The 16,295-nt window shown below is 51.7% G+C and overlaps 1 protein-coding gene across 1 annotated transcript in view; it reads left to right on the top strand.

The window, feature by feature from the left end:
* LOC117644337 (serine/arginine repetitive matrix protein 2-like) overlaps positions 1-16,295 on the top strand; it is a 28,465-nt gene that overhangs the window by 9,903 nt on the left and 2,267 nt on the right. The window contains 20 exon segments of the mRNA XM_034383698.1: positions 1,983-2,098; positions 2,437-2,636; positions 2,742-2,893; positions 2,973-3,038; positions 3,120-3,250; positions 3,325-3,446; positions 3,525-3,742; positions 3,822-3,960; positions 4,045-5,498; positions 5,573-5,991; positions 6,074-6,268; positions 6,350-6,583; positions 6,736-6,762; positions 6,940-7,059; positions 7,192-7,321; positions 7,402-7,571; positions 7,746-7,790; positions 8,052-8,203; positions 11,074-11,189; positions 11,238-16,295. Coding sequence (XP_034239589.1) covers positions 2,001-2,098; positions 2,437-2,636; positions 2,742-2,893; positions 2,973-3,038; positions 3,120-3,250; positions 3,325-3,446; positions 3,525-3,742; positions 3,822-3,960; positions 4,045-5,498; positions 5,573-5,991; positions 6,074-6,268; positions 6,350-6,583; positions 6,736-6,762; positions 6,940-7,059; positions 7,192-7,321; positions 7,402-7,571; positions 7,746-7,790; positions 8,052-8,203; positions 11,074-11,189; positions 11,238-16,295 — 9,246 coding nt within the window. The 5' untranslated portion in view covers positions 1,983-2,000.

Below are 16,295 nucleotides of genomic sequence, written 5' to 3'. Positions count from 1 at the left end.
GCCCCGTAGGCCGGTAGAGTTTGGCTGTTTACCCTTTAGACACTTTTGCCTGAGGCAGCAGGCAGCAGTGTAACCGCTTGACTTTCGCCACTTCGAGTACAGTCTGACCATTGCGTACGGTGCGGTCCCCAAGGCAGTCCCCAGTGAGTGATTGAGTGAGTGGAAGCTGGCCGGTGTACACTCACTGGTACCACTCCGCGCTCAAAGTACGCGAGGATGTGAGGGCCATGGGTGGGCACTGGCCAGGCACATAGTGGGTCAGAGGACCGGTGGAGACGGCCAAAACTCTTGACGCGTTTTGAGCTCCATCGCTAAACAGGACTCGAACCGAACGTGTGACCCCACCAATGGATTCCTCGTTCGAAGAGCAATTCATTGGTGGGGTCACACGTCCGGTTCGAGTTCCATTTAGCGACTCTGGAGCTCAAAACGCGTGAGGGATTTTTGCCGCCTCCACCGGTCTTCTGGCCCACTGCATGGGTGGCCATGGGCGGCCATGGGGGAGGTGCGCGAGGGCCCATAAACTGGCGAGTCCACCGAGGCGCGCACAGCGACGCAAAGTCACGGCCATGGGTCCATAAAGCCATGGGCAGTCACGGTCCGCGGAGTGAGGAGTGTGGAGCCACCGGCTGTGGCAGCAGCGTGTGGCCCACACTGTGGGTCCCTCCGTCATGAGGTCACGCCTTGTCGCCGCGCGGTGCGGTGCCATGGCGGTGCGCTGGGATGAGTTGGTTCTGATCCGCCGCGGCTGCCGAGGGACTCGGTCGCTCCGTCTCTGTCGCACTCGTGGGGCTCTCTATGAAGGTGCGAGGGAGACAGAGCGACGCACCACTCTTCTGAATCGCGCGGCTGCCGCCTGGCTGCCGCGGTCACTGCCAGGAGTGCCTCTGATCTGAGTTGTAAAAGTGTGCGGCCTCGGACACGGCCACGGGCGCCACGGGCACGGCGCGCGGGAGGAGGGTGACGTCATCCGAGCCAAGGCGGATCGGTGCGGCACCGTCCCGCTGCTGGCTGCAGACTGATTCCGAGAGTCGCTTTCGTCGCTGTGCCTCTCTCGCACTCATGGGGCGTCCGTATGAGAGTGACAGAGACAGAGCGACGAAAACGACTCTCGGAATCAGTGGTCCGTTGCCGCAGACGGGTTGGGTGCCTAGCGTAGCCTGGTGGTTTAGAGACAACCTTTTCATGCACATGTCGTTCCCCATTCGCAGTACAGTCTACCGGAAAATTATTTTTCAAGTTCCGCTTTATCAAGGTGGACATGGGGATGTTTTCCGAAAGGGGAAAACTTTACCAACCCATCAGCATGCGGCTGAAACCAGCTGTGCCAGTGAGTGCAGTCCGTCTCTCTCGCACTCACAGGGCGTCGCGTTGGTGCGCGAGAGAGACAGAGCGATCGACGTGGAACTACATGCAGTCTGCCGACCCCACAGGGAGAGTGCCTCCGTCCGGTACCTGTTGAGAGGTGCTGGTGGGTGAGTGGGAGGCGGCCGGTGCGGTGACGTCATACGACCTCCCCGCTGCACCGTCGGGACTCAGACTCATGCCGCGCCGCCAGCCTGGGGAGTGGACCTTGCCAGCCAAGCGATTGAGCCCTGCCCTGCCCTGTCCGCTCCTCGCGAAAGTGCGTGGTGACTCACCGGGGCGGTCACGCCCGCGTCACGCCAGCGTCACGCGCGTGCTAATCGGGACGTGTCGTGGATTCCGCTTGACCGCGCGCTACCTCGACGCGCCACAGTGGGCCAGAGTCGCTAAATGGGACTCGAACCGAACGTGTGACCCCACCAATGGATTCCTCGTTCGGAGAGCAATCCATTGGTGGGGTCACACGTTCGGTTCGAGTCCCATTTAGCGACTCTGGAGCTCAAAATGCGTCCGGGATTTCGACCGCCTCCGCCGGTCTTCTGGTCCACAGTGCGACCCTCGCCGCTGCTGTGCTGCTGAAACCAACTGACAGTGCTGTGTCTCCTCTCTGTCCACAGGCACCTCAAACCGGCAAGATGGTGGTCGACAAGGCAAGCATCATGAACATCATGGGCGGCATGGAGAGCACGGCGGGGGTCCGCCTGCACAACCACCGCCGCAAACTGCGCCAGAGGTAAGCTGCGTCAGCGGCAGCGCGCCTGCATCGCCGCTCGAGCCCCTGCGAGGCAACGGGTAGGCAGGCCCGCCGAGCACCTCGGTGCAACGGGACAGCCTACCCTCCAGGGGCCGTCGCCGCCTGCAAAACAATGGGTAGGCAGGCCCGCCGAGCACCTCGGTGCAACGGGACTGCCTACCCTCCAGGGGCCGTCGCCGCCTGCAAAACAATGGGTAGGCAGGCCCGCCGAGCACCTCGGTGCAACGGGACTGCCTACCCTGCCTCCTTTCAGGGGCTCAAGCAATCCGACTGTTAATGATTTTCCATTCACTAATGGTTTTCCATTCTGCCCCCAGGTTTGACATCATCAAGAAGCTAGGGCAGGGAACCTATGGCAAAGTGCAGCTAGGCATCAACAAGGAAACGGGGCAGGAGGTTGCCATAAAAACTATCAAGAAGAGCAAGATTGAATCGGAGGCGGATTTAGTGCGCATTAGGCGGGAAATTCAGATTATGAGTTCTGTCCAGCATCCCAACATAATCCACATTTATGAAGGTCTTTATAAAGATGAAACTACTTTCTTTTGTTTGAAATCTAACTGATGTGACCTCTTTACTGTTATTTTCTTGACTAATGAGTGTCAATTGTTCTATTTTACAGTTTTTGAAAACAGGGAAAAAATGGTTTTAGTAATGGAATATGCAGCTGGTGGTGAATTATATGACTTTTTGAGTGAGCGCAAGGTTCTTGGTGAAGAAGAAGCTCGTAGATTGTTTAGGCAAATAGCAACTGCAGTTTATTACTGTCATAAGGTATATTTTTTGAAACAATGTGATGTTTTCATAACTTGTACTGACACTCATGCTCAAATATTTCTAAATCCATTTTCAGCATAAAATTTGTCATCGTGACTTGAAATTAGAAAATATTTTGCTTGATGAAACTGGCAGTGCAAAGGTACAAAGACATTTTCATGACCACTTTTAGAGATGATATTGTTTGCTTGTGAATTTTCACTTCTATTTTGCTCTCTTACAGATTGCAGATTTTGGTTTGTCAAATGTGTTTGACGAGACACGATTACTAGGAACATTTTGTGGAAGTCCTTTATATGCATCTCCTGAAATTGTTCAAGGAACTCCATACCATGGGCCTGAAGTCGACTGCTGGTACAATTTGTTATTCCTTTTGCTGTCCATGTTGTTGATGACTTGTCATGAAGCTGATACTTGTCTTTTTGCAGGTCATTGGGAGTTCTTCTATATACTCTTGTGTATGGTGCGATGCCCTTTGATGGATCTAACTTCAAGCGTCTTGTCAAACAAATTTCTCAGGGTGACTACTTTGAACCAAAAAAGCCATCCCGTAAGTACATTCCCACAGCTTTTTAACTTCATGAAATTTGCCTCTCATTGTTCTAATCTTTTTCTCCTTGTTTTGTAGCTGCTTCTCCTCTTATAAGAGAAATGCTGACAGTTTCACCAGCTAAACGAGCTGATATAGTCAAAATCTGCTCCCACTGGTGGGTCAATGAAGGTCAGAGTGAGTCCTGCCTTGATATTGCAGAGCACTTGGCCAATCAAACACCTGTTCGACTAGATCTCCTTCTTTCTCTTGCGCCCCCTGTGTCATCAGAACAAGTTGTCGTTACCTCAGATCAGGTATTGTATTGTTTCACTTGACTTACTTTTTTTTGTTTTGATTGCAAACTTATTGTCTTGTCTTGTTTCTAATTTCCAGCAGGGCAATGGGGAGGTGGCTGGCTCAGCAGAAGGTCCAGTTAGGTCTCACTCTGTAGGTAGTCTTATGGATCTAGATCAACCATCAGCAGAGAGAAGAATAAGAGATTTTGTTAATTCAACAAAGACAGAAAGTAGAGGTAGTAATCATTTACTTTATACAAACACAGTTTTTGTTCCAGTTTCACTTTATTTTAACCAAATTTCTTCTATGTTTTTCTTAGCAAATATTGATAAAGCAGCAGAAACACCAAAACGCAAAATTGAGGATGCAGTTTCTACTGAAGATGCTAGTGTTGGAGGGGCAAGGAAAAAGGAACGTTCCCGTAGCAAGCAGCGAAGTAGTCGCTCAGACAGGAGGTCCTCAAGCCACAGTAGGAAACAGGCTGAAACTATGGATGTTGAAGCCGAGGCTCTGCCCAGGAGTGATTCTAAAGACTTGACTCTAGCAGCTGCATGTGCCATAAGTAATAGTTTGCTTGATAAGCCTTCTCAACCAAACAAAGCGGAGGCTGTTGAGAAAACTGAAGAAAAGCGAAAATCAGTGAAAGGAATTAAGAAGAAAACAAAACCAGAAAAAGATGAGAACTCCGCTCTTACTGCTAACAGTGCAGAGCCAGAGGCAAGTGTTGCTGAGGGAAGAAGTGGAAGTGAACCCACACAAGAAGCCAAGGTGCCTGTGAGTGACGCGTCAGCAGTAGAGGAAAGCTCTAGAGGCAAAACCAAGCGAAAGGCTTTCGATGGAGATCAGTCAAAACGTGATACATCTGCTTCTTCGGGTAATGACAAACTAAGTGATACTAGCCCCAGTGATGAAAGTGTTAGGTCTAGCCAGTCTGAACCATGTGTTGAAGAAGTGAAGGACGGAGTGAATGGTGATGATGTTAGTGAAGGTGTTGTGAGTATTATGAGTTCCTCCACAGCGCCTGTATCTTCCCTAAGTTTAAGTGATACTGGTGCTGATATTGCCAGTCTTGACAAGGCAAAAAGCCAAGGAAAAATAAGCTTGTCAAAAATTATTAGTCCAGCCAATGAAACACCAGCAGTGCCTGTACCTAATACACCTGAAGATGCAGAACCACCAAGGAGTACAGAACGTAGAAAATCAAAAATATTTGAGACTGCTGAGAGGTTTAACAATCTAGCCAATACAGAAAGGAAGGGTTCAGTAGTAGAAAAGCCTAAGAAGATTCTCATACCTGGGGTCAAAGTGAGCGATGCCAAGGCTGCATATGAGAGAAAGTCATCCATCACATCTTCTACGACATCTGTACCAGCAATTGGTGAAAGGAAGGGTTCCATAACTTCAGTACCTGCAGGAGTAAAGAACTCCTTGTCTAAAAAGACTGTCCAAGACCAGCCTATGGAAGCTGCTATTGCAGCACAGGAATCTATTACAGAGCCTTCAACACCAGCCCCAGAACCTCCACAAGAAGACCGAGCAAAGAAAGTCAAAGATGCAGTTGGAGTTATTAGTAGTGTTATTGAAGGCCAAGTGACTGGCCGTAGAGTTTCTTTAAAGAAGACACCGAAACTAAATTCATTAGATGAATCCAAGCCTAGCACTCCATCAGCTCCAGGTACTCCCCTTTCACCGACTGCAGTGGATCCAATTACAGGTTTGAAAACCGTACGAGTACAGGTTGCACCAAACGATGTTCGTCTAGCAACAATCCAGGTAATACAATAAGGTTTCCAAACCCGTCTATCATTTCTGGCCAATTTTTTTCTAACTAGTCTTTTTGTTTGAAGGTATCAACACCACAAGCCACTAAGTACCAAGGAGAGGAACCTCCTCTTCCAAAGAAGGGAGTCCAAGCTACGTCAGAGGTTGAGGACTCTGAGCCAAAGAAGACCGCAAGTAAAATGGAGATCACTTTGAAGTCGGCAACTCTCCCTCGCCGTAAGACATCTGAAGCAAAGATACAGATGGCTACACCCCCACCTCCTAAAGCACCTAGTCCAGAAAAGCTTGAGCGCATGATTCAGGCTCCTCCGTCTCCGGGAAGAAGGGCCAGTGCTGGCCAGCCATTGGGCGGCTATCGCAGTGAGGTTGAGCATATGGTCGGTGCTGCTGAATACCCCAACAGACCGAGACACCAGAGAAGCGAAGTGTCTTTCCCTGTAGCAGCTGCAGGCAGTTCTACAAGAGTGCATCCCATGCCATTCAGGTAACTGCAGCTAATTTTTCCATAATTATGTTTGTTATTGAAATATTGACCTGTTTAACTGTCTTTTTATCTAACTCTTTAGATCTGCATCATGTGAGCCAGAGTCTTCTAAGTCAAAGCCCCGAGAGCATATTATACCGATACACTTTGAGGCCGATGAAAATGCCACTCCTCGGACATCAACACCTCCTGCCAAGCCTCCTGTACCACCAACTACATCCCAATCGGCATCAGGGAACTTACCATATCAAAGAACAATGTCTCAGATTTCTCAGAGGTATACATTTTTCAGATAATTTTATGATTTAAAATTTTATAAAAGTTATGGCTTTAAGGAAATTGATATTTGTTTTTCTAGGTCTAATAGTTTGTCAAGGCAAAGTACGCAGGACTCTGATACTGAAAGCACAATTTCTCAAAGTGGAGGTGAACCTATTAGAAAATCTCCTCGTGAGTATGTTATACCAATTGCTCTGGAAGGAGGAGGCTATGTCACTCCCAGAGCTACAAGCTTAGAACCAAGTGAAGAAAGCCGAGCCTCAACTCATAGTTTGCCCCGATCTCGGCTTAGCAGCAGAACTAAGAGAATGAGGTATGAACTTTTGAATGTGACATTATGAAATGCAGCTTGCCTTGATAGCTCACACTCATGTAACTGCTTTTCTAAAAGTGTGTTTTGGACAATTGCTATAATTTCTAACAAATGCTGAATTTTTGTCTGCTTTTTTTTCTTGTGGATCTTAGTCGAGAAAGACATCGTACTAAATTCAGGTAAAAGCTTCTGTGTTGCAATGCAAAGACCATATATATTCCTTGCTTCAATTTTTTGTTCCTTTTTAATGCAAATCCTTACTTTATATACATGTGTCACATACTGTGAAGTGCGTTCTCACTACATGTTATTATTTGTTCTTTAATTTAATTTGTCTTTTTTTTCCTGTCCAACAGTAGTCTTCTCAGTGAGAGTGAAGATGAAGGTCCATTTGCATCTCTACATCGACATAGCTCTATAGGTAGAGATAGTGATAATGAAGACCGCCCATCAGCTTTCCATCTGCACCGTCTGAGGTACTTATTTCTTTCAAAATCAGAACCTTACTCTTTCATACTTGACTAAACAAGTTATTTTTTTTTTTTAGTTTCTTTTCGGAACAAAAAAATCTCATATATATATATGTCTATTTTTATTTTTTTTTACAGGAGCTCAAGGCCCTCTCAGCGCACTCTAGAGCATACAGATAGTATGAGTTCAGCAGAGGAAGAGGAGGATGATGATGAAGGCTTTGAATTGCTCACAGCTGAAAATCTGTTTTCGTCTTTACTCTCAAGGGTATGTATCTGACAAGCCAAAGGGGCTTCTTAGATGGCTGTAGGAACTCAACTCCATCAGTATCCTTGTTTTATTTTCAGGTTCGCAGTCTTACTCAAAGGCTAAATGTAGAGGATGGTGGGAGACCAGGATTTCCTTCAACACGACTGCTTAGTCAATTTGGTACTCATCCTAGTTCCCGTGCATCTCCTTTCATGTTTCCTTCCTCAAGTCTGCTCAGCAGGGGTTCACCTTTTGAGCCACTGTCACGGTAAGTTATGTTCACATTTTTACAAATGTATTTAGCCTTTGAATCTAACATACCATTAACTCTCCATCACTTTTTCATTAACAAGCAATAAAAGGGATTGGATATGTGTTGATTATTTCATTTAGAATAAATTATTGGAAATTACTAACATCTAACCCAATTTGTGTTGTTCAGCATACATAACACCAGTACTCAGACGACAGTCACAACTACATTTAAGTGAGTGGGCATAACATGTAACAATTGATGCTTCAGAACCCAACTTTAGGCTTTTTAGGTGCTTCTGTCTCATTTGTCATGTCCCTGCTATCTTTTTACTCTCCCATTGCTGTTTCTCAATTTCAATGTGCTGAAAAGACTCCAGCCATAGCTTGCTTTCACTCCCTCTTGGTTGTATCAATAGTTTGTGTAACTTGAAAATGCAGTACATCCTTAAATTTTATAGGGCAACAATGCAATATCTTTCTCATGTGTTTGCAGAAGAATATCTGAAACCTCAAGATCATTCAGTCGCAATGACAGTGAAAGTGGCTCTGTAGGACCTACTCCTTGGAGAAGAAGTGTCAGCCGAGACGTGTCAGACACAGACAGTCTCTACAGTGAGTCGCATGCAAGTGGCACAGTACCTAAAGGTAAGAATCAGTTCTTTGGTACATGTCCCTCCATCATTCATGTGCTGTTTAGGCAATTTCACTCAGTTAGATACTCCCATGTGGATATCACATGTATGATGAGGATGGATAATCTGACCCAATTTTTGAGAAACGTTAGAAATATTTGGCTGTGTTTGCCTTGACACTGTTAGAATTTCTTGGATTCATGTAAGAGGTTACATTTAAACTTGAAGCTCTAGTGGGTTTTGTAAAGGGAACTTGCTCACATCGGAGTTGGTGATAAATTCATCACTTTTAATTGCATTTAGTGAAATGAAAGAAAATGCATAGGAAAGTTCATTTTCCTATTAGTTAGAATGTATTGACATTATTGTGGAAGAAAATGAGTTTGGGTACCCTCACTTTTTATTTTGTGTATGAATGTAAGGCATTTAACAGTTTTTCGTGCATATGTTGTCTGGTTTTTCCTCTCATTTGTTCGTTCATGGCTGCTTCACCCCGTTTCTCCAAATTAACAGTTTGCTAGAATTTTGCTGTTTTTGTTTGAATTTATTTTTTCTTCGATCCAAACATTTTTCTGTTGTTTCTTTTTTTCCAATGAAAATGGTGAGTAATAGTGCATGAGGTGTCTATCACATTTTAAAATCAAACTAATTTTGTGTGTCACACAAACCAAGGAGGCTGAGAATGTATATTCTGTTATTTATTTTGTAACTTCAATGTCCTTTACCAACTGTCAAACCAAATACCTATTTGGCACAGAATCTTTGACTTAGAAATTCGAGTAATGCACATTTCATTAGATGGTTATCTATTTTTTTACATGGGCTTGCAGTTTTTTCTGTGCACGTTGTATGGTAGTGTTCGATTGCATAGAACAGTTCTAAATGGAGATCATTCCAATGTTTTGCAAGTCTCTAAATTGAATGGGTTGGAACATATTTTGCTGTCTGTAGGGTATTTTGGATTCAAAACATTTTGATGAATTGAGTACTAATGACAGTATCTTGTGGAATCTCATGGATTTTATTCGAGATAAGTCTTCTAGGTGACATAAGCACTGACAAAGATTATAAAGAGCATAGATCACATTACTCAACAAATCCACCACTTTAAACTTTTCATAAATATGAACTGACGCCAAGGTACATATTGCATGTACTCAACATTCCAACACTTTTGTGGACTTTCTTGTACATATACTATTTTGTCTATTCTACATTTTACGATCCCACTAACTTATTTTTGGTCTACAGTAACATTCATGTGATCCGTAACATATTTTAGGCATAATTATGACCAAAATAGCATTTTTACATTCTATCGTGTGCTCCATGAAGATAAAATGAAAACTTTAAGAATAATATACTTGTGCTCATAATCACAACTGTATGACGCTAAGCCCATTTCACTTTTGTCAACACCCAAAGCTATTACTATCACCTTCTCTTCTTATTTTTATCATTTTCCACTTTTAATTTTCACTTTTAATTTCCAAAATTTACCAGCAATTACTCCACAAATTGTTTCTTTCTCTAGCCATGTCTTTGAAAATTCTGTACTATTTTGAGAATTTGCTTTGTTCCCTTGCTTATATGCGATACTATTATGGAAAGCTTGCTTGAAAAGAGGAGGGAAGAAAGACGATTGGCCGCAGCCTCAGCTTGCATGATCAATTAGTTTTGGGGATTACTGCTCATTAATTGGAAACTGTCATTATTTTATTGTTAGATTTTTGATTTGCTGTTTCTTGTGAATATCCTCACACATGCAAATTTTGTGTCAGTAAGCGCCTGATTTGATTTAGCTTGGGGTGAAGCAAAAACCAGAATTTTTGAAAATAGACCTGTTTTGCCAACGAAACTTTTTCTAATCAGAAGCTTTCCACTTCCCTTAGGTATTTCACTCAGTGCTAGAGTTTTATTGATAATAGTTGCAGTGTCAGATTGTTTCTTACTTACACACCATTCTTATGTGAACCTTTCTCTTGATTTAGATCCTCCTTTCTTTTATTTTACATTGTTTTTAAAAGACGATGTGATGCAAGTTCCTGATACATCTCTGCCTCACTGGTTTAGAATGCTTTTTTTTTCTTGTTTGTGAAGCTCTTCTGATTGACTTTTCCTGTTGATCGCATTGACTACTACTACATTTTTTCTTTCTCTCTTTCTGATGATTTGCAGCGAGGGTTCGTGTGAGCGTGCATGTACCGGGGGCAGGGGGGCGCAAGTTTGGCGGAGGGGGAGGGGGAGGTGGCAGTTTGAGCGGGGGTAGCAGTGGGGGCAGCGGCAGCGGCGCTAGCTCCCCCACTGGTTCCTCCACTCACTGACACAACCCCACAGCCCAACCCCAACCACCCAACCCCCACATCGACCACATGCAAGCAACCAACCAAGTGACGGTAGTTTTGTGCTAGTATGTACCTCTCTCAATCTCTGCTAACAGCTATTAACAAGTTTGTTGCCCCCTGAAATGCTCATCCTTCTTTCCAAAAATGTCGTTTATCCCAGTGTTTTATTCAACGACAAATGGCTTTCATTCTATAACGTGTTTCAGGAGGCAATTCATAGATTTTGTCGCTTCAAATATAGAAACAACTTTAATACAATTCTGTTCTGAATTACCAAGGGGCAAGAATATTTATCTCTCTTTTTTAAGAGCTTGAGACAAAATTTCAAACAGTTTAGAGCTGTCCGGTTTGCAGCAGCTTGCCCCTTGGTAACTCGGCGGTGCATGTCCTCGGCCGAGGCCAGCGCAGCAGGGCGCCGTCGGCATGCCTTGGCTCAGTGTGTGACTAACCGAACGCCACGACGGCGCTGCTGCGGCACTGCTAGGCACTGCGCGTGCACCTGTTGCAACCCGTGTCTCACGACGGCGTCCTTGTCCAGGTCGGAGCAGCGGCGACTTCAGCGAGGCGTCCTCCTTGTCCTCGTACTCGTACACGCCCAGCCTGGCGGCGCGGCTGGCGCAGTACCACCAGGGCGGCGGCAGCGGCAACGCGTCCGCGGCCGCGTCCACGTCGGCGTCCATGTCGGCCGTGGGCGCCTCGCAGCCCAGCGACCGGCCGCACCGCCTGGCGCGCTCCTACATGAAGAGCAAGTCGACGGGGACGGCCGGCAGCGGCGGCAGCGGTGCGGTGTCCGCGGACGAGCTGGCCGCGCTGTCTGGCCGCTACCCCCGCGGCGCCGGCACCCCCGGCAGCGCCAGCAGCGCCAGCAGCACCGCCGGCTACTCGAGTGCGCGGCGCGCCGCCCGCGCGCTGGAGCAGGAGCTCAACGGCCTCAACATCCCTGCGTCCTACCTGCCGACCCCGTCCAGGGCCTCGGCCTCGCGCGCCCTGGAGGACGAGCTGGCCGGCCTCAACATCCCGGCCTCGTACCTGCCGGCGCCCTCCAGGGCCTCGGCGGCGCGCGCGCTGGAGGAGGAACTCAACGGCCTCAACATCCCCACGTCCTACCTGCCGACCCACGGCCCCAGCCCCAGCCGCGCCTCGGCGTCCGACGGTGACGACGTGTACTCGAGCGCGGCGCGGCGCCTGGGGCTGTCCAGGACCTTGTCGATGCGGGAGCGGCCCGCCAGTCCCGGAGCCAGCTCCTCCACGTCGGGGTCCTACCGGCCGTCGCTGCTGTCGTCGCTGTCGTCGCCCGCGCGCCGCCCCTACTCGTCCTACGCGATGTCGCTGTCCGACTCGGAGCGGCCGCCACTGCCTCGCCGGACCTCTGGCCTCGGCTTGACGGGGCTGGGCCTCGGCCAGGGCCTTGGCCAGGGCCTCGCCGCCAGGGCCAGCGACGACGACTGCGCCTACTATGAGATCATGCCGTCACACCGGAAGGAGCCCGGCAGCGAGGGCAGCAGCAGCAGCAGCAGCATCTTCACCAGGTCGTGCCCCTCCAGCGCCTTCCTGGGTGACGCCCCCGCCCGCTCGCCCTCCGGCATCGCCACCCCCGGAACCTCCGCGCCCGCCTTCGCCGCCCCCGGCTTGGCCGCGGCCACCCCTGGGCCAACCACTCCCCACCAGGAAGAAATAGAAATTCCCGCCTCGAGCAAGACTGAATCCCCTGGCACTGCCGAATCTGTCCCTACGGTCGCCGACACTGCCAGCACCCCGCCGACGACGTCCTCCACGACTGCGCCGCCTGCCCAGTCCAGGATGGGGCGCTCCATGTCCGTGAACCGCGAGATTGGCCCCGGCCCGGCCAGCAGCCTGGGCCTCGCCGCCGGCTCCACCGCGGACCTGTCCTCGCTGAGGAGGTCGGCGTCGACGCGCGCCACACCGGAGCGCTCCATCCTCAGCAAGTTCTTCCGCGGCTCGAGCTCTGGCGACGAGCAGCCCAAGCAGCCCAAGGCCAGCAAGCAGCCCGTGCAGAGGCGCATCTCGCGCTTCCTGCGCCCGGACTTCTTCGACACGCCGCGCGAGGAGAGCGCCTACGCCAAGGAGCAGGACCTGCAGCGCAGCCGCAGCCGCAGCGCGGCCAGGGAGGAGCCAGAGGCGGAGCCGCAGCCTCAGCCAGCGACGCAGCCAGAGCCTCAGCCAGAGCGCGGCGGCAAGGCGGCCAAGGACAAAGAAGCGAGCAAGACCAGCAGCCGCTTCCTGCAGTCCCTGGAGAGGCGGCTGGAGCGGCTGCGGACGGGGCAGCCGCAGCCACCGCCGCAGCCCGTCGCCGCCCCGCCCCCGCCCCCGCCCGCGGCGCTAGCCCCCAGCAGCGCGACCAGCCGCATCGAATCCACCATCCGCAGCCTACGCGAACACAGCCTGGAGCCCAAGGAGGCCGACGCGGCCCCCACCGAGTCCAGCCTGCTCAAGAGGGCCGTGTCCGTGAGCGACATCGCCGGCGGCAACGCGGCCGCGCCCGCCGGCAGCAGCGGCGGCAGCAGGATCGCCGGTAGGGTCATGAGCTTGTTCAGGAAGGACCCCGCCGACGTGAAGCAGGGCCTCATCCCCTCCTTCAGGCCCCATCGCTCCTACACTGGTTCGACCAGCGACAGCGTCCTGGACGGCGCGGGCCTCGCCACCGAGCGGCCTCGTCGCAAGAAGGAGCCCGTCAAAGCAAGTCCTGCTGCAGAGCCCGTTCCTGACGGTGCCAAAGCAAGCCCTGCTGCAGAACCTGCTTCTGGCGGTGCTAAAGCAAGCCCTGCCGCAGTACCTCACGAGCCGGCCGCTGCAGGCGCTGCTTCAACACCTCCGTGCGCCGTCTCGGTGGACGTGAGCATCGTGCTGCCGAGCCGAGACAAAAACAGTGATTTTCGCATTTCCTGCGCCAAAGAGGATTCCAGTGCAGGCCAAGTTATCATTCCGAGTGGGGGCAAAGTTGGAGCCGACAAGACTGAGGCGACGGAGAAGGCGGTGGCCAACGGCGACGTGGGCGTCCCGGTGACCGAGGGCGGGTCCGTGGCCTCGGACCCCAAACCGACCAAAGTGGCCCGCACCAAGTCAGGGTCCAAGGTCAAGGGGCTCTTGTCTTCCAAGAGTAAAACCAAAATGGTCAAGAAGAAGGATTCTGACGCGAAGCCGGTCGAAGGAGACGCCTCCAGTATTTCGAAAGGCGAAACTTCTGACTTGACATCGACTGATACGAAGACTCAAGTGGAGAGCTCAATACCCCGACCTCCACTCGCCAGTGTAGAGTCCAATCTACCTGGCCCTTCAACACTGCCTAGTAACCCGTCTCAGGATTCTTCAAAGTCTGCAGACGCTCCTGCCCCTAAAACTGGCAGCGGTGCTGGAACTGATACGCCTTCAAAGCACCCTGTCAAACTGAAATCAAGTAAAATCGAAGAGACGTCCGATGGTCCTTTTGTTCGATCGTTCTCGAAACTCAAACTAGGAACGAAGGATGAGCCCTCAAGCCCTCCTAGGAAATCTCTATCGAAAAGCAAAATACCTGTTGATGATAAAGCACCAGTGCTGCTGAAGTCCTCTTCAAGGGGCAGGCTGTCTGACGTCATCGGGAAGCCCCTAGCGGGGCAGGGCACCAATGGGCTGGACCCGCCCACTTCAACTAGCCTAGTGAATGGGGGAGTCTCCGTGTCCAAGCCATCACCCAAAGTTATTGTGGCCAAGACTGAAGGCAGCTCACTCGAATTTCCATTGAGGTCGAGCTCCAGAACCAAACTCCGGAAAGATGAAGACAAAGAGGCATCCCCTCCTGTGAAATCTATCTCTAGATCATCCATACGGAAAGAAGAGCCCAAGTCCAAAGAAGTTTCTCCTGTCAAGTCATTTTCTAGATCTTCAATTCCAAAGGAGGAGGCAAAAACGACTGCCAACAAAGAAAAATCCATCGAGATCTCAACTTCCGATTCTTCTCCTCCTAAAGATGATGAAAAAATTAATTCCTCCAAAGAAACATCCCCTGTGAAGTCGGCCTCCAAAGCCACTCTACGGAGTAAAGAAGATTCCAAGCCTGTTTTAGAAAGAGAAAAGTCCTTGGTAAAATCTTCTTCGCGGTCATCAGTGCGAAAGGATGATGCAAAACCAACCGGAGACAAGACTGTGCTCGTTTTGAAGTCGACCTCCAGGTCATCGCTTCGCACAGCAGATGATGCAAAGCTGGCGTCAGACAAAGGAACTTCCCTTGTCAAATCGAATTCCCGCTCTTTTGTGCTGAGCAAAGACTCGCCCAAGGAAACTTCTCTTTTAAAGTCTTCGTCCCGCTCTTCGGTGCTGAGCAAAGACTCGTCCAAAGAAACTTCTCTCATAAAGTCTTCCTCCCGCTCTTCGGTGCTGAGCAAAGACTCGTCCAAAGAAACTCCCCTTCTGAAGTCTTCTTCCCGCTCGTCAGTGCCGAGCAAAGACCAGCCGTCCGTCGTCAAGTCTTCGTCGCGGTCTTCCGTTCGCAAGGACGAGCCAACGAAGCCCGCCAAGTCGCTGTCGCGGACCCGGATCCCGAGGGACGATGTCGCCGACCTGAGCGTCGTGTCCGACCCGGCGGCGACGCCCCCGTCCTTGGTGGCGCGCTCGTCCTCCAGGACCAAGCTCCTCCGCAGCGACGAGAAGACGCCGCCGAGGACTCCGCCGAAGCCGGCGGCCGGCGACGACACCAGCCGCGTGGTGACCTCGCCCACCAGGTCCGCGTCGAGGACCAAGATCCCCGGCGAGGCGGAACGGAAGTCCCCCACCAAGAACGGCGCGGACGCCACCGTGTCCCCGCTGAGGAAGTCGCTGTCGCGGGGCGCGCTGTCCAAGGACGCGGACAAGGCCGTCTCCAGGTCCAACTCCAGGACCAAGGTCTTCAGCAAGGCGGACTCGCCCGTCAGCAAGTCGCCGTCCAAGGGCAAGGTGCCGAGGTCGAGCGACGACAAGAAGAGAGTCTCTGAGGCGGGCGGTATCCCCAAGGCCATCAGCAAGAGCCCGCCGGCCAAGGAGAACAACGTCCCCAAGGAGTCCATGGACACCGAGGCCGTCAAGCAGGACGAGGTGCGCAGCACGGCCCGCACGCTGCGGAAGTCCACCTCCCGGAGCGGCGAGTCCGTGGACACCGAGGCCGTCAAGCAGGACGAGGTGCGCAGCACGGCCCGCACGCTGCGGAAGTCCACCTCCCGGAGCGGCGAGTCCGGGAGCCCCGTCCGCCGCGCCGTGTCCAGCAGTCCGGGGCTCCGCCTCGGCCACAGCCCCAGCCCCAGCCCGGGCCCCAGCCACGGCCACGGCCTCCGCGTGCCGCAGCAGCGCGGCCACCGCGCCAGGGACAGGGGCGCCAACGGCCCGCTGCGGCCGCGCAGCACGCGCAGCACGCGCAGCGTCTCGCACACGCGGCCCACCCCGGCCGACGACCCCGACATCCCCGTGGTGTCCCTCAAGGACGTGGAGCGGCGCCACCGCGAGATGCTGCTGGACAAGTGGTCGCGCAGCCTGCAGTCGCTGCACGCGGAGCAGGACAAGCAGGCCCGCGCGCAGTCCGAGTCCGCCACGACCGCCGCGCCCGCCGCGCCCAGAGAGGAGCCCACCGGGATCCCAGCGCCCACGACGCTGACGGCCACCCCGCGGCCACGACCCGCGCTGCACCTCGACCTGTTCCCCGTGGCCGCGCCGCAGCCCAGGGCCACGTCGCCCGCGCCGTCGGACTCGTGGTCGGTGTGCTCGGACGCCTCGCCGTCGCCCACCCCGCCGTCG

The sequence above is a fragment of the Thrips palmi genome, unplaced genomic scaffold (assembly GCF_012932325.1).
Source record: "Thrips palmi isolate BJ-2018 unplaced genomic scaffold, TpBJ-2018v1 HiC_scaffold_18, whole genome shotgun sequence".
Taxonomy (NCBI): Eukaryota; Metazoa; Arthropoda; class Insecta; order Thysanoptera; family Thripidae; genus Thrips; species Thrips palmi.
This window is presented reverse-complemented; position numbering and strand designations above follow the sequence as displayed.